The 25,002-nt window shown below is 45.3% G+C and overlaps 1 protein-coding gene across 1 annotated transcript; it reads left to right on the plus strand.

Annotated features, from left to right (window-relative positions):
- On the plus strand, positions 1-24,625 carry LOC147443257 (uncharacterized). Its single transcript, XM_086529822.1, has 3 exons — positions 1-131; positions 215-363; positions 24,446-24,625. Exons 1-3 carry the CDS (start codon positions 88-90, stop codon positions 24,592-24,594), a joined length of 342 nt encoding a protein of 113 aa, XP_086385948.1. The 5' UTR covers positions 1-87; the 3' UTR covers positions 24,595-24,625.
- The last annotated feature ends 377 nt before the right edge of the window (positions 24,626-25,002 follow it).

Genomic DNA, 25,002 nt, shown 5'->3' on the forward strand with positions numbered 1-25,002 from the left:
TCATGTGTTGGTTTGTGTAGGCTCCAAGACCATCATTATTGCTGTGAGTGTAGCTGTGGGAGTTTTCATTTTGGTAGGAGCCCTATCATGTGCCTTACTAGTGTGGCGTTTCAAAGCGAGCAAAGAAAAGGGTAAGCTAGGCTAGCCATTGCTTTAAACTTTAACCTGTTTATGGGGCGGCTCTTCATTTGTGAATTGTGCTGGCCGTACGAAGGGAAGCGGGTGGATGGGTCAACGACCTGGCCACGTCAACTGCTGCAGACCAAGGCGCAGGTATTCGCATTAAAGGAGCTCGAACAAGCTACTGGCCACTTCCATGCCACCAACAAACTTGGAGAGGGTGGCTTTGGCATCGTTTACAAGGTACCCTAATTGACCATAATTGACTTTCACCCAATGCTATGACCCCATGCCTCGACCCAGACAAACGGCTGCTATTTGAAACATTCTAGGAAAAGCCTATGGTAAGAAACAGTAATGGAAACAGATGTGGAGACAAAAATAGTAGTTTTTAAGGATGGAGCAAACAAAAGTGCCACATCACAGCACAATAGGAACGATCGAAGGTAGATTTAGGTGTAATGTTGAGGTAGAGATATTTTGAGCTTAAGTCTACGAATATGGAGATCATGAGTTTTAAGTTGTTTTAAAGAATCTAAAAGGGTGATTAAGTCTTGCAAGTCAATTCTACAAATGTGAAGAGAGATATTTCTAGAGTCAGTTTGTGGTGGGAAACATGTATTTTTCGATGGTGGAGAGGAATGCCAGAATGGAATAAAATGTGGACTTCTTACGGTTTCTAGCGCTTATGCTTTGAAGAGGGAAAATCGGGTGGGGCTCACCTTGGTTTTGTACATACAAACAATCTTTTTATTAATTCTAAGCCTAGTGCGGCTTCGAATAAAATGATCTTTTGTCAACTTTTTGTTTGCATCAAACTTGAACCATAGGAATGGCCATTTTGAGGCATCCTTTCCCCGCTCCCATTCCAACTTCCCGTTCCGAATCCTTATTCCGTGTTTCAGATGTGAGTATCCGTAATAGGGAATAGCAATTATGACCATATTACTTCCTTGCTCCGCGTTCCAATTTTCCGCTCCTGGTAACTATACTTGAAACTCTCCCATGGTCAATGCCTAACCATGCATTCACATGGCTTAGGCTGCATCTGATGGTTGTAATGCGACTCTGGGCCCTACACATGCATATTGAGCTGGTGATGGCATGTAGTTGTTCTTGGACATTATTTTTGGCCATTTTAGCACTTCGGCCAATTTATTATGTGGACACTCTTATTGTTGTCGGAGCATCTAAGTGATTAGTCGAGGCTCAATTTTTTCCCTTAGTGCTATGTTTATGAAGTCCATCGCTATACTCTCCCATTATCGATTTAGAATTGGTAAAGGGGGTAGGAGTGCTATGTTATGAAGTCCATCGCTATACTCTCCCATTATCGATTTGGAATTGGTAAAGGGGGTAGGAGTCCTGTCACTTTGTGATGTCACTTTCTAACATACTAAACAAGTTCGACAAACTCAAACCGCATCCTTCTTGAGTTGTGGCCAATAAAAGTAATTCTCAACACCCTTAAGTGTCGCATTGATGTCCGTGTGCCCAACAAAAGGAGGATTGTGAGACTTCGTCAACACCTTCTGCCTCAAACTACGTGTCACACAACATGGTCTTTCACATCAAAAAACCTTTCCTAGAGAGAGTACCTTGAAAATATCTCCCTAGCCTATACCCTTTCAAAGATCTCACCAAAATCCAAACTTGTAGCATGCTGCCCCGCATCGCATCAAAATCATGATAATGCAATGATGTAACAACGGATATCTATGGCATTGTGAACAATGCATGTGCCACCATATTTTTCTTTCCCTTAAGGAATACTATCCAAAGATGAAATTGCAACAAAATATCGATCCATGTGCTTATCCGATAATTTCTTCTTGGACCAGAAATATCCAAAGTTTGATGATGTCACAAACTAATGACGTGGCATGTCCACACGGCAATATACAGATGACGTCGCAAAGGCTGTACGGAAATCCCACAATATGCGTTGACATGCTGACGTGGCTGCTGCTGCAAATTGCGCTGGCTGCTTTTTGACACTTTTTGGGACCAGATGCTTTTGGAACAAGTTGCTTTTGAGTTTAATTGCTTTTGGGGCATCTTTTGTAAGAATAAATAGACCCTTGCGGTCTCACTTTGCAGAGCATCTGGACGTAGAGTCTGAGAGCAGAGGTCCCGTGGGTTTTGTACTTTGCTCAAGCATTAATTGCTAATCCCCTTCAAATATGCACAGTTCCATCGCAAAGGAATGCGAAAACGGGGAGTTCTCACACGTGAGAACTCGTCCGATTCGAAAGGGAACTGTCCCATTGCGTGCGGGAGCCTCTGAGACATGCATAGATGTGTTTGCTCTGCTCAAAATGATACGAAACAGAAAATTACAGCCTGCTTTGTTTAAGGTAATGCCAGGGACGCTTCGAGAAAGCCTTGGGTGCTTGTACATGACAATTTAGAGAGATTTCTCGTCTAATGCAAAGGGCAAGTGACCCTACGCGGAAGCTCGGGGGCTATCCACATGAGTGATCGGCACGCGAATCGGAGCACAAAATAGAGAATTACAGCTTGCTGTAATTTTTTGCAAGTTTAAGGTTTTGGCCAGTTTTGATGCCTACAGGTCCCAAGAGCTTCGGGGAAGCTAAGGAATCACCGAATAGGTGTTTTGGTGCATTTTGGAGGCCAAAAACAGAGAGAATTCAGCGTCTCGCCAGGTTTTGTGAAGTGCTCTAAAGTGCGTGGAAAGTCACTGTTTACTTGGAATTTTGTCCGTGGAGACTTGTACTGTGGATATACTACCGAAATCGGGTTAGAGTAGGGGAATTTCAGCCCGATAAAAGTGGGACAACTTGTAGAAGTTTACAGGTTTTTCTCAAGTGCAATAAGAATAAAGAAATACCGAAAGGAGCGCTAGTCTTTGGGGTCAACGCGGTGTCACTGTCTGCTTGGAAGCGCTCTAGCTGCCAAGCCGTGGTTTGTTTGTAGTGTAATTCTCAGTCACAAGTTTATTCGTGAAGTTCCTTTGTGTCGTAAAGTTTATGTAATGATCGGGTGAAAGCTAAAGTCTACCGCCCTACGGACCGGTTTCACAATTGCTCTCCGAATCGTGCATTAGATAATGGCATCCCTGATGAGGTTTGTTCTTGCAAACCGACTTCAAATGACCATTTACGAGTCTTTGGCTGTGATGCATTTGTACATGTACTTGTTGATCAGAGGACCAAACTTGACATGAAATCTCTCAAGGACATCTTCATGGGATATGGAGATGAGGTAGAGATGGGTTACCGAGTTTGGATACCTCAATACAGGAAGATAATTCACAGCTGAGATGTAGCTTTCAATGAGGTTAAGTTGCTGCAAAATGCTTCACATGTAGACATTGACAAGAAGAAGGCCAAGTTTCAGCATGATCAGCCAACCATAAAGCCACCTTTGGGTGAAAATGTTTTTCCTTTTAATGTTGAAAATGATCAGTAACCCATTTTGCAATAGCCAGAAGAGAATGGATAGCAAATAGGTGCACATAATGGGATTATGACATGACCAGCTTGCTGAAAATGAATTATAGTAGCGAGGTAATGCTGAAAATTAGCCGCCAATCGATGGTGTGCACATTCCGGATAATGTAGATGTCACGTGACACATCCAACCCTATGTGTCCGTGGATAAGCTACAACATGACCAGGGTTCGGTTCAGTCAAGTCAGTCTAGATTAGGAAGTGATCTGGCACTTTTGTGAGTCTGTTTGCAGATCGTCTATGTCCAGACACTTAGATTAGATGCATATCCTCTGGTTGCACAGCATGATCATCAGATTCCCATCATAACCCATCAGTAGCATTTTTACAGTGCATAGACCTATTTTTGACATTTTTCACTTATTATTTGTAAGCGACTTTTGTTGGAAAGTAGGTAGGGCAATTTTGCTAAGTTGTATAAATAGAAACCTAGCACTAGCACTTTCTGGTAGAAGAGGCAGCAAGAACCAAGGTTCAACAGGCAACTTCTCAGGAAGACCCCCATCTGAAGACCTAGCGTTTTGCAACTACAATACCTAGCGTTTTTCATCCACAGGACCAGCCCTGGCGTTTTTGCATTGCAGAGCAACCTCGGCGACCACAACACACAGCAGATCAGCCCTAACGACAGCAGATCTCTTGGCAACAGCAGATCAGCCCTAGCGTTGGCAGACTCCCTGCAGCAGACAGATTTCAGCCCTAGCGTTTTTGCATCAGCATAGCGTTTTGCAGTTTCACCGCGACGGAACACCAAGAAGCATCTGCGTTTTCAGCTTACAGCAGTCAGACATCGCAGAAGAAGTCCCGAACCTCGTAGATCTCACCTTCCCGCAGCAGTTCCTCGCCGCATGGTGGGATCCATTGAAGTTTGCAGTTTCAGCCCGGAAAACGCAGATTTCAGCATCTGCGTTTTCAGCGCGTCGTCGTTGCATCGTCGTCATCGACATCGTCACCGACATAGAGTCCGAATTAAGCAGATAAAGATTTACAGATTTCTGCCATTAGCATTTTCAGATTTCAGCTCGTCTCGCCGTCGTCTTCATCGTCAGCAAGTCCAAGCATTGTAGAGATTTGTGCAATCATAAGTAGACCGCTCTCGCCATAGAGAGTGGGGCCTTCGGAGGAGAATTTACAACCCCTTGGTGTCGTATTCTCTTCTCTCTCTATCTCTCAGTCTCATGCACTTTCACGCACAGTGTCCATTCACTTTGTTTGTGTCCATTGCACTCTCTCATTAAAGAACGGAAGGCTCTCCCTTCCCTAAGAAAAAGGAACCCTTGAGCACAGTTCGGAGCACTCATCTTGAGCAAAGTTCAACATTCACTTCCGTTGCACCTTACATTGGTATCCGAGCTTTGGCAGTGTTCTTTATCACTCAAGGAAAGAACCACAAGAACCACATAATTTTTTTTTTTGCTTGTTGAGGTCGCACGAACCCAAGTTCGCTGGGGCGTGTCGATTCCTAATCGTGTTTTTGAAGAATGACAGGAAACCCAAGAAAGAAGGGCTTGTCCAGCCTCCCCTTGTGCCTCTTTTCACTCATTGAGAGTGGGCCGTGCACTTAGCGGCTGGCCAATCAACGTGAGGTGGGAAAAAACAACCTTGGTGTGAGCGCAAGGCCGCCAAGGGGTGCGCCCGCGGAAAAGAGCAAAACTCGGGTGAAGAGAAGATCCTTCTCTAACATAGATTGCAAGTGAAAGAAGAACCCAAGAACCTCAAGACTTGCAAGAATCTCAAGAATCTCAAGAACCCAAGACCCACAAGAACCCAAGTTCCTCGTGAACTTAAGAACCCAAGACCCACAAGAACCCAAGTTCCTCGTGAACTTAAGAAACCAAGACGACAAGAACCCATGACTTCAATAGATGGTCATCACTCGAAGCGGAATGGATACTTCGCTTGGAAGTGATGAGCATGAGAGAGGCAAAGAAGAATTTTCCCCACCAGGAGGTTTTTCCGACCCTTCCCCTTCCCCATCTATGCCAAGGATTGCACTAACTCCTATGAAGGAGTTGTCGCAGTTGTTTATAGACAAGAAGTTAGAACACGAAGAAAGCAGGGCAGCCATAGATCGTGACTACGAAGAAAGAATGGCAGCCATAGATCGTGAATACGACACAAAAATGGAAGCCTTAGAGCGTGAGCATGAGTGCGAGAATAAAAAAAGACAAGCAAGATTTGATCGCGACAACAAAGCAAGAATGCAAGAGACGTTGCGACTCTTTTCTCAAGTGCAGGCACAGATCCAAGAGATTCGGGAAAAGGAGACTCTCTCGGTCTCTTCTTCTCCAAAGCATGACACACATGAAGATTTGCATGATTATGATAAGCATGATGATTTGAATGACAATGATAAGCATGATGATTTGGATGACGATGACAAGCATGATGATTTTCATGATGATCACGATGTGATTTCTCACAAGCATGATGAATTGCATGAAGATGGTGTGATTGTTCACAAGGATGATGTGTTAGTGGATACTTTTTCTAGCGAAGATAACCTCATTACAGATTTGATCAATTACGAAGATTTGATCTTGCCTTTCGAGTCGAGGTCCACAGAACCCCCTCAGAAGTTTCGATCCCTCAGGACGATCCGATCTTGGCTCTCGAGCCTAGGTTCAGAGGACCCTCACAGGAAGTACTATGTGTTCGAATGATTAGTCAGCATGCATTGTTCGAGTGTTTCATTCGTGATCGTTTCTTGTATTTATGTGATCCCTTTTCCTAGGCATGACGTATTGTACGTTGAGCATGTTTCACTCATGGATGAGCACGAATGTATGCGGATTATTCATGAAAAGCTGAAAAGTATGCATTCAAGGAAGTCACATTCCATGTCTCTTCCTTGGCATGACACAGTGTCATAAAGAGCACAAGAAAGTATGAGCACCAAGCATGGGCATTTCCGTTGTGAATTGCCATAGTTGATTGATTTCGATCACCAAGACAAGATTCGATCTCATTGTTTGCGTGTGTGTGGTGAACGGCTTGCCATCTATTTGTTCATCTTCGTTGCATGCACAGTCTTTGAGGAAGAGGAGATTTTGTCCGCTCACTTTACATGGAATGGGTATGTTCATGGTTTTGTGTTGGAAGTGGTTTCAGGAATTTTCATTCTCAGAGATTCTTGAAGAAGATGGACCTACGTCCATAGACAAAGTTGAAGCATTGAAGGAGAGTCAGGAGACTTTGTGTCGCTTTCGGCGCGGCCCAAAGAAGCAATCATTGCAGATCTTTATGAAGTTCAAGTATCGCACAACCCACACATCAGAGTGGGCAGGCAAAGAGTCCCTTCCAGGATTCCGGATGCTATTGGCGATCTCCCTCGACGCCATACAGTTCGGTACCAGTACCTCACTTTGAAAAGGAGGGGATGTCACGTGACACATCCAACCCTATGTGTCCGTGGACAAGCTACAGCATGACCAGGGTTCAGTTCAGTCAAGTCAATCTAGATTAGGAAGTGATCTGGCACTTTTGTGAGTCTGTTCGCAGACCGTGCATGTCCAGACACTTAGATTAGATGCATATCCTCTGGTTGCACACAACATGATCATCACATTCCCATCAGAACCCATCAGTAGCATTTTTACAGTGCGTAGACCTATTTTCCCTATTTTTGACATTTTTCACTTATTATTTTTAAGTGACTTTTGTTGGAAAGTAGGTAGGGCAATTTTGCTAAGTTGTATAAATAGAAACCTAGTGCTAGCACTTTCTGGTAGAAGAGGCAGCAGGAACCAAGGTTCAACATGCAACTTCTCAGCAAGACCCCCATCTGAAGACCTAGCGCTTTGCAACTGCAATACCTAGCGTTTTTCATCCATAGGACCAGCTTTGGCGTTTTTGCATTGCAGAGCAACCTTGGCGACCACAAGACACAACAGATCAGCCCTAGCGATAGCAGATCTCTTGGCGACAACAGATCAGCCCTAGCGTTGGCAGTTTCCCCGCAGCAAACAGATTTCAGCCCTAGCGTTTTTGCATCAGCATAGTGTTTTGCAGTTTCACGGCGACAGAACACCAATAAGCATTTGCTTTTTCAGTTTACAGCAGTTTGACATCGCAAAAGAAGTCTCAAACCTTGTAGATCTCACCTTCTCGTAGCAGTTCCTCGCCGCACAGTGGGATCCATCGAAGTTTGCAGTTTCAACCCGAAAAACGCAGATTTCAGCATCTGCGTTTTCAGCGCGTCGTCGTTGCATCGTCGTCATCGACATCGTCACCGACATAGAGTCCGAATTCAACAGATAAAGATTTGCAGATTTCAACCATTAGCATTTTCAGATTTCAGCCCGTCTCGTTGTCGTCCTCATCGTCGTCGACATCGTTGGCAAGTCCAAGCATTGTAGAGATTTGTGCAATCATAAGTAGACCGCTCTCGCCATAGAGAGTGGGGCCTTCAGAGGAGGGTTTACAACTCCCTGGTGTCGTATTCTCTTCTCTCTCTATCTCTCAGTCTCATGCACTTTCACGCACAGTGTCCATTCACTTTGTTTGTGTCCATTGCACTCTCTCATTATAGAACGGAAGGCTCTCCCTTCCCTAAGAAAAAGGAACCCTTGAGCACAGTTCGGAGCACTCATCTTGAGGAAAGTTCAACATTCACTTCCGCTGCACCTTACAGTAGACCCATTGCAGGCCAATGTAGATCATTGGTGAGGAGGTCTACATGTGTTAGAAGGCAACCAAAGAGGTTTTAGTCATCTATGGATTGCATTTTATTGAACTGATGAGGGTGAGCCTCTTACATTGAAAGAGGCACAGTCTTTTGAAGACAAAGGTAAGTGGGAGCTTGCTGTGCAATCTGAGATGCAATCACTGTATGCAAATAATACATGGGAGCTTGTGCCTTTGCCCAAAGGTAGGAAAGCTATTCCTAACAAGTGGGTTTATAATGTCAAATGTGTAGATGACAAACCCAAGTACAAAGCACGTTTGGTTGCCAAGGGTTTGGTTTGCAGTTGAGGGACACGAGCCGAGGCAAGCTCTCTATGTGTGTGTGTGTGGTCTGCAAACGAGTACTGGTAGGGTCAGCTCAAGCGAACCTCTCTCTCTCTCTCTCTCTCTCTCTCTCTCTCTCTCTCTCTCTCTCTCTCTCTCTCTCTCTCTCTCTCTCTCTCTCTCTCTGCGCAAGAGTTCCAGGCGGCTAGCGCTGCAGGTGAAGGGGAGAGGCAGGCAGGGTTTCTGCGCGCAGGTCTCTGTTTGTGGATTGGAGAGAGTTCAGTGGCCGACGTGGAAAGGGGGGAGGCAGTCACAGCGAGGCTGGGCTAGGAGGCGCAGGGCGAGGGAGTTGCACAAGCAGAGGGGAGCACACGTGGACATTTGGGGGAGAGAATATTGAGGGGGGGGGGGGGGGGGGGGGGGTGTTAGGGCAGCATCAATTAAGAAACTTACTTTCTTTATTGATGTGGCAGTCTGTAGTAGTATGGGTGGACGATTTTAGAAAAAGTGGTGGGGAAGGCGAATGTGCAGGCGATGCTTTGGTGAAATTGAAAGGGGATTAAGGACGACTGCAAAGGGTAGCAGATGGCGGCTAGCAAAGAGCGAGAGCATTTTGGCATGTGGGTCTGTGTGTGTGTGTGTGTGTGTGTGTGTGTGTGTGTGTGTGTGTGTGTGTGTGTGTGTGTGTGTGTGTGTGTGTGTGTGTGTGTGTGTGTGTGTGTGTGGTGGGGGGGGGGGGGGGGGGGATGGGCGGTGGCTTGCCGACCTCTCCCCCTTCTATATATAGTCTGTTCGTCCGTCTCTTGCTCAAGCTACTGTAGAGATACCAATAGGTGAAGCGTGGGGTGGGGTGGGATAGCGTAGTCTCTCTCTCTCTCTCTCTCTCTCTCTCTCTCTCTCTCTCTCTCTCTCTCTCTCTCTCTCTCTCTCTCTCTCTCTCTCTCTCTCTCTCTCTCTCTCTCTCTCTCTCTCTCTCTCTCTCTCCCTCCCGCAGAACCAGGGGAGAGAGGAGCTATGTCATGTGTTGGAGCTATGTCATGTGCATTGCAGACACGTTTCTTGCAGGCATGGGGTAGAGGGAGGATGGGTGCAAGGGGAGGTACAGGGGGGATGGACGCAAGGCGTCGTGGATGAGTAGGGTGAGGGAGGGCGACATCGAGCAGAAAATGTGGGAGGGTGAGAAAATCTGAGAGGCGACATGGAAGGGGGATACTTGGGCAGCATCGATTGTCAGTTATCGGCTTTGGGTTGATCGGGTGGCTTGCACCCTCCAACATCCCAGCGATCGATGGCAGAGCCTAAATGGCCTCTTCTTCAATAGCATTGGCCCCAAGCTTGCACACTGGCCCACATGCCCTGCTCTCACATCCCCCTTCTAATTGCGGATAGCCACCTGGCACATTGGCCTCTTCATTGTTCTCCTTCTTGGCCGCAAGGACAACTACTTCTGAACGTAGGGGTCTTGCCTCTCTCTCTGCAACTTACACTTGAAAGCTTGGCTACCTTCGTAACTTTTTGTTGAGCAAGGCATTCCCAGTAATAATTGCCCACTTGTTGAGAACCTCACATAACATGCAGGGTTAAAGAGGATTGTTGACGTTTGTCGAGAGGCCAGTGGTCGAAGGAGAGCGAGGAGTAGGAGAACTGAGCAGTGCATTGGAGGCTTGTAGCAACACTGCTGGGAGGAGGAGAGTGGGTTCTATGTACCTCCCTCCTGCAAATCAATGATCACTTAGTGCGCATGCTTAGAGGTACAACTTGATTGCTACTAGATTGTATGAGCTCGCAACTCAGAGGTCCAACCAACTCGATTATTCTCTTCCTATTGAGTTGCAGGTAGCCACCAACGGGCCGCCTCTAGAAGCACAAGCAGTCATCTTGGCATGTGGGCAAGCTTGCTATCATGGAGGGTGTTGCGTACGTGGAGGCCTTGACTACGAGGGGGTGCACAAGATGACGGGGACCAAGGGCTTGGATATGGATATGTTGTGGCTGCATGGATTTGCAGCCACCTGGACATCCACCCTTGCCTTTTAATATAGAATAGAGATATAAAAGAATATAAGATAAGATTGTAGACTCAATAATAGATTTTGTAGGTAAAACAATATCAAATATGTCCCCTCTTTATCCCATCGTCTCCCTTGCTACTAAATTCCACATCTTCCAGCCCCTTCACTCTCCTCTCTTCTTTTCCAATGTACCTCCTCATCCTTGAATGGCATCCTTAGAAACTACTTATAGTCTAGCAACAAAATTAATGACGGGAACTTTCATTGAATACTGTCACAAAATAGTCTACGATTATTGGGCATTGCTCATTGTGACATCAAGATCCAGATCTCAAAACACTCTCTTGGCTTCAATTGGTCCTCAACATTGCCAATGGGCTAGCGATACTCAAGTGCTATTAGCACTACAGATTTGCTATCAATTGAAAGGCCAATATTTTCAAAGGTAAAGCAAACATGCTTTATATGAGCTTACAATGTCCTATTATCTATATATCATAAGTAAACCTACACCTTCACCCCTCAATGAACCCGGTATTGCCTCTCCACCGGCCCCACCTCCTCCCTTGATTTCACCGGCTCGATAAAAGGCTCCCTCTCCCTCCTCTGCTCTCCCAAGGAGGCACATGTGGGTGCCGGTCCATAATTACATTTAGGGAAAATTACCAAACTACCCCTCTAATTTGTGGGAATTCTCAAAATTTCCCTCAAATTTCAAAAATTTCCAAAATACCCCGTATCTATTTTGGTTGGATTGTTAAAGATTTTCTAATCTTTATTCTTTTTTGACAATTGAGATTCGTTTCTGAGTGCTTAGCATGTAATTTGTCACAAATTTCCTCGCAAAAAGAAAGCAATCATGTCTAAAAATAATGAAGCAATTCATCTCCAAAGCTTACATAACCAACTCAAATTCTAGATTTAGCATCTTGTATTGATAAACAATCAGTCTTCTTATGAAAAGCTACAAATTTTTTTATCTTTGGAGAAATTTAATCTCACAACCAAGGGTATTTTGGGAAATTTGAAGAGTATTTTTGGAGTTTTCACAAATTAGAGGGGTATTTTGGTAATTTTTCCTTACACTTACTCTCTCTCTCTCTCTCTCTCTCTCTCTCTCTCTCTCTCTCTCTCTCTCTCTCTCTCACACACACACACACACACACACACACACACACACACATGCGAATGCTGCACGCCGTGTGCAAGGCTTATCCCCATCAATATTATACAAGTTGTGTGGGGTAAAGGGGTAGGCGGTATAAGGAGAGGAGACTTTTTGTGTCTTCTCTATAGTGGAGGATATGGCGGACCAACTCAGGCGCATTTTGCCAAGAAGAAGGCGATGTTGCTTCCAGTGTTCATGCCAGCTGTGAGCACCATGAATGCCATATCCGTAGAGGCCAAGTTGGCGGCGGCGGTGAAAATGCTCGAAGAAGAATGATTGGAATCATAGATAAATATACCCTGGAGGTAGATGCAGGAGAGAGAGAAAGAGAGACAACGTGATCAGTAGCAATAACAATGGAACGCTGCTTGAGAGAGAGAGAGAGAGAGAGAGAGAGAGAGAGAGAGATCCTGGACACAGCCTGAACTATCTCGAGAGGAACCATGAAAGATGGGTCCCGACTCTTGGGCGTTGGCAAGCAAATGGGCATCGGCCAGTATCATTTCTCTGAGTGCTCTAGGAATCGATGATTCCGATTGCACCTCACTAGAATAATCACGGATATCCATCACATGCACAACCTTATTGAAGTGCCCTTGCGCCACATGGCAAGCCGAAATTCCTTTCTGCTTAATAGAGTAGTATAGATGTGCTTTCAATACCGTTGCACGAAGTTTCGCTGGGCTAGGGTGAAGGTTTCTCTGGTATGGCCAGGTCGCGAGCTCGATCAGTAAATGACTAGCGAACGTTAGGGGCATCCATTTGCATTTGTGTGACTTGAGGTTGTAGTGAACGCTGTTGTGTGACTTGCGGTTGCATTTGTGTGACTTGCGATTGTAGTGAATGCTGAGGAATCTAGAGATTCGTCCTAATAAACAAGTGAAAGAATCACAATGGCTTTCTAAAACAATTAGGCATGATAAAATCATTAGGTTGAGTCTAAGTAGAATCAATGTTCAAGAAAGGATTGCCTCAGCTTAGCCTTGAGCCGGTTGAAAATGGAGACTAGCTGGTTGCAAACCATGGTAAAGGGAAGAAAAATTGGTGAAATATGTGAGAAAATAGTTCAAAAATCCTACAAATATTACATTTATGCTAGTATTCCCAATTCGCTTCTTTGCAGGAAGGAAATTCAATCGATGACCGCTTAATAAAAGAGACTTTCTTGAATATTGACTAGAATTAAGTTATAGAATGTAAGAAAAGTCAATCCATGTGAGTCTGTGAAATAAAAAAACTCATTAATATATATGTGTGTGTGTGTATCCATAGGAGGGAGAGATAGTGAGTCTACTAGTGCGTTTTCTAAAGATGACTCACAGACACAGAGACTTTGCTAACATGAGTGTGTGTGTGTGTCGACCATTGGAGTCGAGATGTAGACATAGCTTTTTTACATAGTGCAAGTTCCTAAAGAAAATTGCTACACTAAGTCCCCTCTCTTGTGATGCGAATGTTGCCAATCCCTCCCACCAAAATACTACCAAGTGCTGACCTCTGATGAAGTTGCCGCCTCCCCAATCTCTCACAATCTCTTGTCAATCTCCCAAATCAATCCCCCTTGATAGTGACCTCTCAGTGCCTTTTTATAGGTGTTGGTTGCTTTAGGTTAGGGTAATCTTATTAGATTAAGGGTTCTAATCAGGGGAGACAAAGCAAGGTGGTGGGCCCTGGATGGTTGACCCTTGCTTTGTTGTGAGAAATATTATAAAGGAAAACTCCTAGGTGGGCCTTGGTGACCATCACCTAGAGAGAGGTGATAATTTACAAATTGGGATTTTCTACAAGATTTGGTTTAAAAGTAGGAGAAATGATGACAACCTATGGATTTTACTGAAGAGGGCGTCATGGATGTGATGCCGGTGAACGGCGGCCTAGCTAGTACGTCGGTGTAGCGCATTCGTCATTTTCGGGGTCGGCTGGGGCATGCCTTCGGTGTCTTTTCTTGTTTCAGTGTCGGTGACGCGTGACTTGGCCATCTTCTTTTTGTTGATGACGTCGATGTCGTCGAGTCCTTCGTTTTTTTCTATTTTCTTTGATGGGTGCGTATGGCGTGCGTGTTCGGATATATTTATGTTTGTGTGTGTAAACGTATGTGCTATATATGTGAGTGCGCATAGGTGTGTGTGCTTGTGGATGTATGTAATTGTGTGTGCGAGTGTTTTTTATGAAAAGCGATGTGAGTGTGTGCGTATGGCTCGGGGTTGTGTGTGGGTGTGTAAGCGGGAGAGTGAGTGCATGTAAACGGGGAGGTATAAGTTATATATATATATATATATATAGTAAATTTCGGTGCCTGCTGTGCAAAGAGAGGTAGGACGAGAACGGGAGAGAGAGAGGGAGCAGATGCTGTATGGGGGGAGGGGAGGGTGTGTGTGTGTGTAGTTGTAGAGAGAGAGAGAGAGAGAGAGAGAGAGAGAGAGTTTCTGTTTACTGCTACGCCTTCAGGTTGCTCGACACAGAGAGCAAGCAGGGGAGAAAGCGAGAGAGAGAGAGTGGTAATAGCGTGAGAGGGAGACAGGATGGGGTGAGGTGGCGAGGGAGGGAGAAGGTGAGGGAGTGGGGTGTGTGGGTGTGGATAAGAGAGAGAGAGAGAGAGAGAGAGAGAGAGAGAGGGCCTCGATGCTGGCTGCCTGCGGGCTTGAGCAGAGAGAGAGAGAGACAGAGAGAGAGAGAGAGAGAGAGATGAAAGGCTTTGGCTCAGGGTGGCCCGTGGCCGATTGAGAGCGAGGCGAAGGGAAGGGGGGGGGGGGGTTGTCAACGAGGTGGGGAAGAGAGCGGGCCAAGGGAGGGTGCGACTGAGGGGTGAGGGGGTGAGGAGAGAGAGAGAGGGATATTATCCTATGTGCCTGCATGGGCTGCATGGCATCTCAAGAAACGAGAGGAGGGGAGAGAGTCAATGGGGTGAAGGAAGATGACGAGCAACCCCTGGGTAGGCAGTCCAAGTGACTAGATCATGGAGCCGCGACTCCGTCCTGTAGTAGTGACGGGCCATGAGCTTGGCCGCTTGTGCTGCAAGGTGACGGCGAGGGTGAGGGGCCGGGGCTTTTGACGATGAGGACCAAGGGGGGGTTAGGTGGGGTGTGTGTGTTTGTGTATAGGCAACGTGAGAGAAAGAGAGAGACAGAGAACGATTGCGCTTGCTCCCTCATAGGTTGCCGACAAGAGCTAGAGAGAGAGAGCCGTTCTCAATGGGAAATGAGAGTGTGGATGAGGGAGAGAGAGAGTTTGTGCTGCGAACGAGAGAGGGAGAAGATGGGGCTAGGGCTGAACGAGGGAGAGAGAGAGGTTTTGGACTAGAGAGAGAAAGAGAGAGATATAATCCCTTGTGCCCTATGGGCTCGGTCGAAAGAGAGAGAGAGAGAAAGAGAGAGAAATATAATCCCTTGTGCCCTATGGGCTCGGCCGAGAAGAGAACGAGAGAGGAAGGAAGGAGACTGAGTGGGAGAGAGTGATGCTCAGAGAGCGGGTGATGAGAGATATGGCGAGGGTGAGTTGGTGGGGTGTATGTGTGTGTAGCTTTTGTAGAATGGGGTTGACGAGCGAGGCCATGAGGGTCATGTGACAAGGCCATGCCAGTAAAAGCTAGAGCCGTGAGGTCGACCAGGGCATTGTCGAGCCCTCCGACGGTGTCGCCAAGGCTTCGGGCAGAGGAAAGATAATCTTTTTTCTTGAATTTTGAAAAGCGGCTATCATTAGCCCTCCCCTTTTGGCTAGAGGCATTCATGTCTCTAGCCTTGACTTTGATTCTTCTTCTGATTTGTAGGAGTTGATATCGAGTTGCCTTCTGAACTAGCCATTCCATTTGTCCATTGGTGAGATTTCTGGGATATTCATGAATCTGCAACAGGTCTGGGTGATAGCCTATTCCTTGGAATAGTGTGGGTTGATTAAATGGGAAGCCCATGGCTTCCAGAACTTTTTGCCAGTGTCCTCCTGGATCCCAAGTGAAGAATAGGATCATTATTAGCAGTGTCTGAACAATAAATTTGCATGCCAAATAGGACCAAATTTGTAACCACCAGTATAGCGAGAGGAGAAATGAGCATCTTGGCTCTTGCAAAGACAGAAGTGAAAATTATGATTCCCAAGAGTGTGCCAAGAATCCACCATAGATGGCCGCTTTGTTGGTGTGGTGAGCTCCAGTTTTCTTCAAAATCTTGTTTACTGCCATGACTGGAAAAGCTTGCAAGCATATCATGCTTCTCTTGGGTGTGCTCAAAAATGTCAACTGTCTTTTCTGATGTTGATAGTAAGCCACCTACCTTGCGGCTTAAATACAAGCGTAATCCACTTATCTCTCTCCATAGAGAGGATACAGTGTTTGTAAAAAATTGCACCAAATTGGGAATGAGGCCTTCATTCTTGCATTATCTCAGCCTTTTGTCTATCCATGGCTCCTTAACTTTTATCTCCATGTTGATCTTACCTCTATATGTCGTAGTGGTTAACCATAACCATAGGTCTGATGCATCCCATGCAAACACAATGCTGCGTTGTGGAGGAATCTAGAACATCCTTAAAAGGTTGGCAACATATTGATCATCAAACTTACTCCGAACACCCTCACATAAACTGGAGGCATTACCCATCTCCAAGTTTATAACACCCTTCAGTAGACTGAGGCATTACCCATCTCTAAGTCTATGACACTACACAATAAAGTCTTGTTCGACTGCCAAGCCCTTGGAACAATATCCAACTCCAAACCTTCAGTCATACTTACCTCTTTGTTATGGTCCTCTAGTGAAACTTCCTTGATGCAAGATTCCTTTAGATTGCTACATTGTTCTTGGTCCATGCTGGTGCATAGGCTTTTGTTTTCAAATCCCTCCCCTTTGCTTGATATGCTGTCCATCTTCTGCAAAGCCTTGCTAGTAGGCTGGTCTTCCTCTTCTCTTGTATCTTCCATGCTGTTTGCATTTCTCTTACTGTGACGAGACTTGATAAACACTTTACACCTTCTTACCCTTACTGCCCAATGCTGTTGATTGATCGCTTTGGTGCCTATTTCACCCAGGGTTAAAGATGTACTCACATTTATAACACAATTCTCTTGACTTACCTCCCTCACTAGGGTAGTATCTTTTGATTCTTTAACCTCTTGTTCCACTGCTTCAGTCCTTTGAACAGACTCCTCGCTTGATCCTTCTTCTGTTATCCTCATCTTGACCTCTTTTGCAAGACCAATGACACTTGGTGTGCGGGTACCAATTGGTGGTGGGTGTAGGATGAGTGTAAGTGGTGATATGATTATGTCTTCCTCCTCTATAGAAATTTTGTCTTCTTGGATGTGGGCAGTAGTACATGCCATGGCCGTCTTTCCCGCAATTATAGCAGTGGTACTCTTGGTTTTGCCTTCGTTTTTCTCTCCCTTGCTCTAGATTTCTGATAGGTGCATGCCCTTGCTGCACCAGATGCACGGATAAACTCTCGAGCTGAGCAGTGATGCGACTCAGCAGGTCTGGCTGCTCTTCTGATGCCTCTTGTGGTTGGGCTCTATGAATGGCTGTTGCAATCACTAGGGTTGGTCGGATTGAGCTTGATTCGTCTAACTCGTTGACTCTTGCTTGCATGGGCAGCTTCTTGTCTTTAAGGCGGGCTACTTCAACTGCCAACTCATACGTTGTAGGGAATCTCCCCTTCACCTTCTCTTTAAGCGGCGACCACAGGCCAACAATGAAACAGTCCTTCTTCAGGCAATTAGGTGCTCCTTCACCTTCCTCCAGTGAGGCAACCCATCGATCCCACAAATCCACAAACTTGGACTCGTAAGTGGCATACTCTAGCAGGCTTCCTTGCTTCAATTCCATTAGCAATTTCCATAACTTTTTTGAGGTTGTGCCTCCACCAAACCTCTTCACAAAGGTAGCACATAGTACATGCCATGCATTTTTGGTAGCTTGGGGCAAAGCATTGTACCAAGACTTGGCCTCTACTTTCATCAGTAGAGGAAAAATTCGTAGCCGTGAGGCGTCGTCATCCTTGTTGGAAACCACACAAGCGATGTCGAAGTCATCCAGAAAGTCGGTGGTGATGTCTTCTCCCTTCTTTCCACTGAACGTGGGAAAAGAAACACTTGCCATGGTAGTAACTCAAAAATTACAAACTTTTTTTGTATTTTTAATAACATTAATGACATTAGTGGCTCATAGCGGCTTTTTACAGAGTTGGGTGGATAGATTAAAACAGGATAAAAGAGGATCACAAAGCTAGAACAGAATAAAGATTCTTATATCAATAGAGTGGTAGTGATCCAGAAGGGGCAAGATGATGGGACGAGGGGATCTGAGGATTTCATCAAGCATTTCTGCTCCGAATAGAAAAAAAATCTTTTGCTGGTAGAAAATCTTCCTATCAATATACACGTTTACATGCATGTGTTGCAAGAAACGGAAAGGAAAGACTTCTGGCCTATTGTTATCATCCATGTCGGGTGTAGGGCAAGGATTTGACCACCAGGGCTGCGTACCTCAGGTGTTGACGAGGTGACACCTTCACCACATGCTTCTACCTCTTGTAGAAGTCCGCACAACCCTCCACATTAGGTTCAAAACAGACTGGGCGAGAAGAGTCTACCTCAATCGGCTTTCCATTTTGCATGCGGCGGCAACGCTTGGGTGGCCGAACTTCATTTGACCTCTCTAGGCCTAGAGAGAGTGTAGGCCCACTTGCGTCCACCAAATGCTTTAGGATTTCGGGTTTAGACTTTGTGGTTGATGTAGTTGACGACTCCTCTCGGACCATTAGAGAGAAAACACTTGGTGCTACAGAAAATCCGACCGTCGTGAGAGTGCTACGGTTTTCAAAAGCAAAACCCACCGTTCTTTCTTCACTTCCTCTATCGGCACTCATTGACAGAATGCTTTGGTTGACAGCAATGATGGAACTTCATAGCCTTCCCACCTAATGCTCTCAATTTGCGGTTAGCACGAGCAATACGAGATGGGGAATTTACCTCTTGGATGTTTACGATGGTGTATTCTGGCAGTAGTACTTCGATGAAGGTGGTCGGTGCTTCTCCAGTCTCCTCCTCCTCTGTTCTCCAGTTAGAGAATTCTTTCAGCCATTCGTCCATGGTTGATGATGTGTGTTATCTTCAGCATTGTAAAGTGGAGATTTTTGAGAAGCCCTTCTCAATGGGGGCACCAAATGATGAGCACAAAGCACAACATGGACCCTGACGGCCTCAAAAACGCTAGGAGCCGATGCACGTCGCAAGCCGGCCACGGTGAAGCGAATAGAGGGCACCACCTAGCTTTGGGCGACTAGGACGCAGACAACAGTGATTGGAGATATCACAAACTCTACACACACACACACACACACACACACACACACACACACAGAATAAGACAGTTGATAAAAACCCTCGGGGTGTGAGAGAAAACTATTTTCTTGCAATATTTACAACAACCTTATTTCCAGCGAGGTGGCAATCATGGTGATAGAGAGATAGAGGGAGAGATAGTGAGCCTTCTAGTGCATTCTCTAGAGATGACTCACAGACATGGAGACTTTGCTAACATGAATGTGTGTGTGTCAACCATTGTAGCCGAGATGTAGACATAGCTTCTTTACATAGTGCAAGTTCCCAAGGAAAATTGCTACACTAAGTCCCCTCTCTCGTGATGCAAATGTTGCCAATCCCTCCCACCAAAATACTACCAAGTGCTGACCTCTGATGAAGTTGCCGCCCCCCCAATCTCTTGTCAATCTCCCAAATCAATCCCCCTTGATAATGACCTCGCAGTGCCTTTTTATAGGTGCTGGCTGCTTTAGGTTAGGGTAATCTGATTAGATTAAGGGTTCTAATAAGGGGAGACAAAGCAAGGCGGTGGGCCCTGGATGGTTCTTGCTTTGTCTTGGGAAATATTATAAAGGAAACCTCCTAGGTGGGCCTTGGTGGCCATCACCTACAGAGAGGTGATAATTTACAAATTGGGATTTTCTACAAGATTTGGTTTAAAACTGGGAAAAATGATGACAACCTACGGAATTTACTGAAGAGGGCATCGTGGATGCGATGCCGGTGAACGACGGCCTAGTTGGTGCGTCGGTGTAGCGCATTCATCATTTTCAGGGTCGGTCGAGGCATGCCTTCGACGTCTTTTCTTGTTTTGGTCTCGGTGACGCACTACTTGGCCGTCTTCTTTTTGTTGATGACGTCGATGTCGTCGAGTCCTTTGTTTTTTCTTCTATTTTCTTTGATGGGTGCGTATGGTGTGCGTGTAAACATGTGTCGTCGAGTCCTTTGTTTTTTCTTCTATTTTCTTTGATGGGTGCGTATGGTGTGCGTGTTTGGATATATTTATGTTTGTGCGTGTAAACATGTGTGATATATATGTGAGTGCAGGTCGGCGTGTGTGCTTGTGGATGTATGTAATTGTGTGTGCGAGAGTGTTTTTTATGAAAAGCGATGTGAGTGTGTGTGCGTATGGCTCGGGGTTGTGTGTGGGTGTGTAAGCGGGAGAGTGCGTGCATGGAAACGGGGAGGTATAAGTTATATATATATATATATATATATATATATATATATATATATATATATATATATATATATATATATATATATATATATATGTATATATATATATGTATATATTGTAAATTTCGGTGCCTGCTGCACAGAGAGAGGGAGGACGAGAATGGGAGAGAGAGAGGGAGCGGGTGCTGTATGGGGGGAGGGGAGGGTGTGTGTGTGTAGTTGTAGAGAGAGAGTTTCCGTTTACTGCTGCGCCTTCGGGTTGCTCAACACAGAGAGCGAGCGGGAGAGAAAGCGAGAGAGAGAATGGTGACACAGTGTGAGAGGGAGACAGGACGGGGTGAGGTGGCGAGGGAGGGAGAAGGTGAGGGAGTGGGGTGTGTGGGTGTGGATAAGAGAGAGAGAGAGAGAGAGAGAGAGAGAGGGCCTCGGTGCTGGCTGCCTGCGGGCTTGAGCATAGAGAGCGAGCGAGAGAGAGAGAGAGAGAGAGAGAGAGAGAGAGAGAGAGAGAGAGAGAGAGAGAGAGAGAGAGAGAGAGAGAGAGAGAGAGAGAGAGAGAGAGAGAGAGATGAAAGGTTGGGGTGGCCCATGGCCAACAGAGAGCGAGGGAAGGGAGGGGGGGGGGGGGGGGGGGGGGTTTGTCAACGAGGTGGGGAAGAGAGCGGGCCAAGGGAGGGTGCGGTTCAGGGGTGACGGGGTGAGGAGAGAGAGAGAGGGATATTATCCTCTGTGCCCGCACGGGCTGCATGGCATCTCAAGAAACGAGAGGAGGGGAGAGAGTCAATGGGGTGAAGGAAGATGACGAGCAGCCCCTGGGTAGGCGGTCCAAGTGACGTGATCATGGAGCCGAGGCTCCGTCCTGTAGTAGTGATGGACCATGAGCTTGGCCGCTTGTGCTGCAAGGTGACGGCGAGGGTGAGGGGCCGGGGCTTTTGACGATGAGGACCAAGGGGGGGTAAGGTGGGGTGTGTGTGTTTGTGTATAGGCAACAGGAGAGAGAGAGAGAGAGAGAGAGAGAGAGAGAGAGAGAGAGAGAGAGAGAGAGAGAGAGAGAGAGAGAGAGAGAGAGAGAGAGAGAGAGAACGACTACACTTGTGCCCTCATAGGTTGCCGACAAGAGCTAGAGAGAGAGAGCCATTCTCAACGGGAAATGAGAGAGAGTGGGTGAGGGAGAGAGAGAGTGTGTGTGTGTGCTGAGAACGAGAGAGTGAGAAGGTGGGGCGGGGGCTGAACGAGGGAGAGAGAGAGGTTTTGGACTAGAGAGAGAAAGAGAGAGAGATATAATCCCTTGCGCCCTATAGGCTCGGCCAAAAAGAGAACAAGAGAGGGAGGAAGGAGACTGAGTGGGAGAGAGAGATGCTGAGAGAGCAGGTGATGAGAGATAGGGCAAGGGTGAGTTGGCGGGGTGTATGTGTGTGTAGGTTTTGCAGAATGGGGTTGATGAGCGAGGTCATGAGGGTGATAAGGCTGGCCAAGTGAGGGGGCCATGTGACAAGGCCATGCTAGTAAAAGCTAGAACCGTGAGGTTGACCAGGGCATTGCCGAACCCTTCGACGATGTCGCCAAGGCTTTGGGCAGAGGAAAGATAATATTTTTTCTTTTTCTTTCTTGATTTCCCAAAAGAGGCTATCATCTGCAATCAATCAGCATGACATAATCAACAGTTGGCTACAAACTGCTCAAGAAAATGATAGTACACTATCTCAATTCTTGACTATTACTCTCAGCTCTATCAAAAGCTACACTAGTTTATCACGTTTGGTATCCTAGTTTGGCACCCTAGTCCCAAAGATGCCATTTGTTACCAATGAAACATGCACTAAAGCATGGACCATTTTGCTTGGTCAATATATGGACCATCTTGCCTCTCCCAAAACCCCCAAAAATCCATCCACATTTTAGTGGTTTTTGAGGGACGTTGTCATTGCAGAGGTGCTCTCTCTCTCTCTCTCTCTCTCTCTCTCTCTCTCTCTCTCTCTCTCTCTCTCTCTCTCTCTCTCTCTCTCTCTCTCTCTCTCTCTCTCTCTCACACACACACACACACACACACACACACACACACACACACACACTTGGGTACTATAAATACTTTGGTTCCTTTTCCCTCCTTCTATATATCCCCCCCCCCCCTCCTTTTTTCTTAGCACTCATTAAACAACAATGGGATACTGACTCACAAAATACCCCTAATGGGCTATGGGACTATGCCCTGGCATAAATGACTCTCCTTTGGATCTCCCCTTGCAAGGCTTTTCTGTGCATCGCTTGATGACACTATAACAGCAGGGCGTCTCGCCTCTCTCATCAATCACGCTCGGGAACAAGCTATCCAAACCTCTATAAATAAGGTGAGGGCGCACCTTGCCCCTCACTTAGCCTGTGTGTATTTTCTATTGTTTTGACTAAAGGTGGTTTACCGCTTGCTTCACTGTTCGAGCTATGGAGCTCACTACTCAAACTACTCAGGTTTTCTTCTAGACTTTTTTACCTCACACCTGTGTTGAAAAAATCTTTGTACTTTGATGATTTGTTGCTTCTAGTAGCATAACATTTGGTTGGTACTGCTTGCATTAGCTCTCATAGTAGCGTTAAACTGTATACAGACAAACTATTTTTCAATTAAAGGTTCTACTTGACTGGTCTTTTTGGCAGAACTCTGCTTGACTGGTTTTTTTCGACAGAAATTTGTTGTGGCTCTTAGATATTGGGGCAAGGCATTTTACTATACCAATGGGGATAAACACCTAAGGGAGTGATGTTAGCTATACAAATGGCCATATTGGGTTATGCATGGTTGGCTTATGGATTAACAAATGGCCATATTGGGTTATGCATGGTATCCGGTTATGGAATATGGCATGGTTGGCTTCGATTGGGAGCCTGTTGGTATAAAAACTGATTAACTGGTTTTTTTGAATGAAACTACTGGGCTGAGGCATGTTTTAGCATTGCCTTAAGACTTCATATGCATAGAATGGGACATTATTGTGGGCCTTGGGACTGCTTGTGCATAAAAAAACAACTGTTTTTTTGGCCTATCTTGTGACTGTACCAATGGAGATAAACACCTGAGGGAATGGTGTTTGCTTAGTATCGTAACTATGGGCATGATACACCCCCATCTGCTATGGGCTGACATGGTATGATATAACATCATGGTAATATAAATGGGAGGTGCTTTTGACCTTGGACTGGTTTTGCCGCATCTTTGGTAAATTGTCGAGGTTTGTTGGCTCTTCATACTGTGTGTGGTTGGCACCTCTTAGGCTAGTAAAAGATAATGACTAGCTGGAATGATTTGGCATACATTGGTAGATAGGGTTTTTCTGCTGTTTTTTGGAAAGGAACTGTGTGCAGTATACTGCGATATGATCTTGTAAATGGGTTTCTTTTTTAAAACCGTTGCAGGGAATTACCGTCTGCATGCTTTACCTAATCTCGGCATAATTGGTCTTTTTCAAAAAATTGGGGTTATTCTTGACCTATATAATAACTGAGGCGCTATTTAATTTTGCATTATTGTACGTTCTCACATTTCCTAGTCTCGGCATAATTGGTTATTTTCAAAAAATGGGGGTACCCTTAGGCTGTGTAGTAACTGAGGCACTAGGTACTCTATATCACTGTGCGTGCTCACACTCTGAAGAAAGGATCATCATCTATATTTGAAAATAAAGCTGGATATAACCCAACGTTTTGGGTTTGCTTATGGTTTATGAAATGGTCCTCTGTTCAAACTGTTTGAGAAGGTAAGTATATGGCAGTTTTTGGCTTCAACAGTAGCTCGGAAAGAAGTGTACCTAGCAGTCTTGCTACTCCACTAACCGGTTATACTGGTATCTTATTGGTTATTAAAAAAAATCAAGGTAGTTATCACCCTCATTTAATACCTTTGGTTGACAAAAAGTAAGTCGGATTTCACATCCCCTTAGCTAAAGGGGTACTTTTGATACCATGGGTTTACTAATTCTGAAGGTAAGTATATGGTTATTGAGCTATGGCTCTCGAAATAGTTTGACTCTTAATGGACTTCACCATGTAAGAAAGTAGACTATAACACTCATTTGTGAAGTAATAAGAAAAGATTGCTAAAAATACCAATTCTAATGAATAACCTAGCTTGTCTAAAGTAACTAAACCTATAATATGGACATGGATAACAACTGATATGGTCCATTGATACCTTTAAAACACATCCAAGGATAACTGAATTGTTGTCTTGTTTGGATGGATGCAGGTAAGGACTCTATCTTATCTTGGAGGGTTTTCTTTTCTTTGGCAAGCAACCTTACTTTAATGATGTACTCACTGAGGAACGGGGAAGTTCTTTTACTACTTGTCTTACTGAAAGAGGATCTCTTTCCTACAATCATTGTACCTAAATAATTCTGATACTGAGTTATTTTTGTACATATTAGTTCATTATTCCTTGGCCAGCTGTGTTTTGAACGTAAAAATTCAATTATGTCTTATTAGTTAAGATTTAAACAGCTACACACACGGACACACACAAATGTGCATTGTAACAAATCTATTTTCTCAATTTTGGGTCTGCATGAAAATATCCGCTCGATGTATGGTATGACAAGTGTCTTGTGAAACTTGTAGCTCTCCTAATTAATGGCCACAACCACTTGTCAATGCCATTAAAGTATCTCACTTCCATGGGCAAACTTTCTATCCTTTTCATGGGGAAATGATGTTTTGAATAATGTTGCAGTGGATCTTTATGTCTTGTTCCCTTGTTTCTAGCCTTTCGATACTTGTTAAGCTTTTGAAGAGGAAGCTTCTAAT

This window comes from Adiantum capillus-veneris, chromosome 14 (assembly GCF_014529385.1).
Source record: "Adiantum capillus-veneris isolate H3 chromosome 14, ASM1452938v2, whole genome shotgun sequence".
Taxonomy (NCBI): Eukaryota; Viridiplantae; Streptophyta; class Polypodiopsida; order Polypodiales; family Pteridaceae; genus Adiantum; species Adiantum capillus-veneris.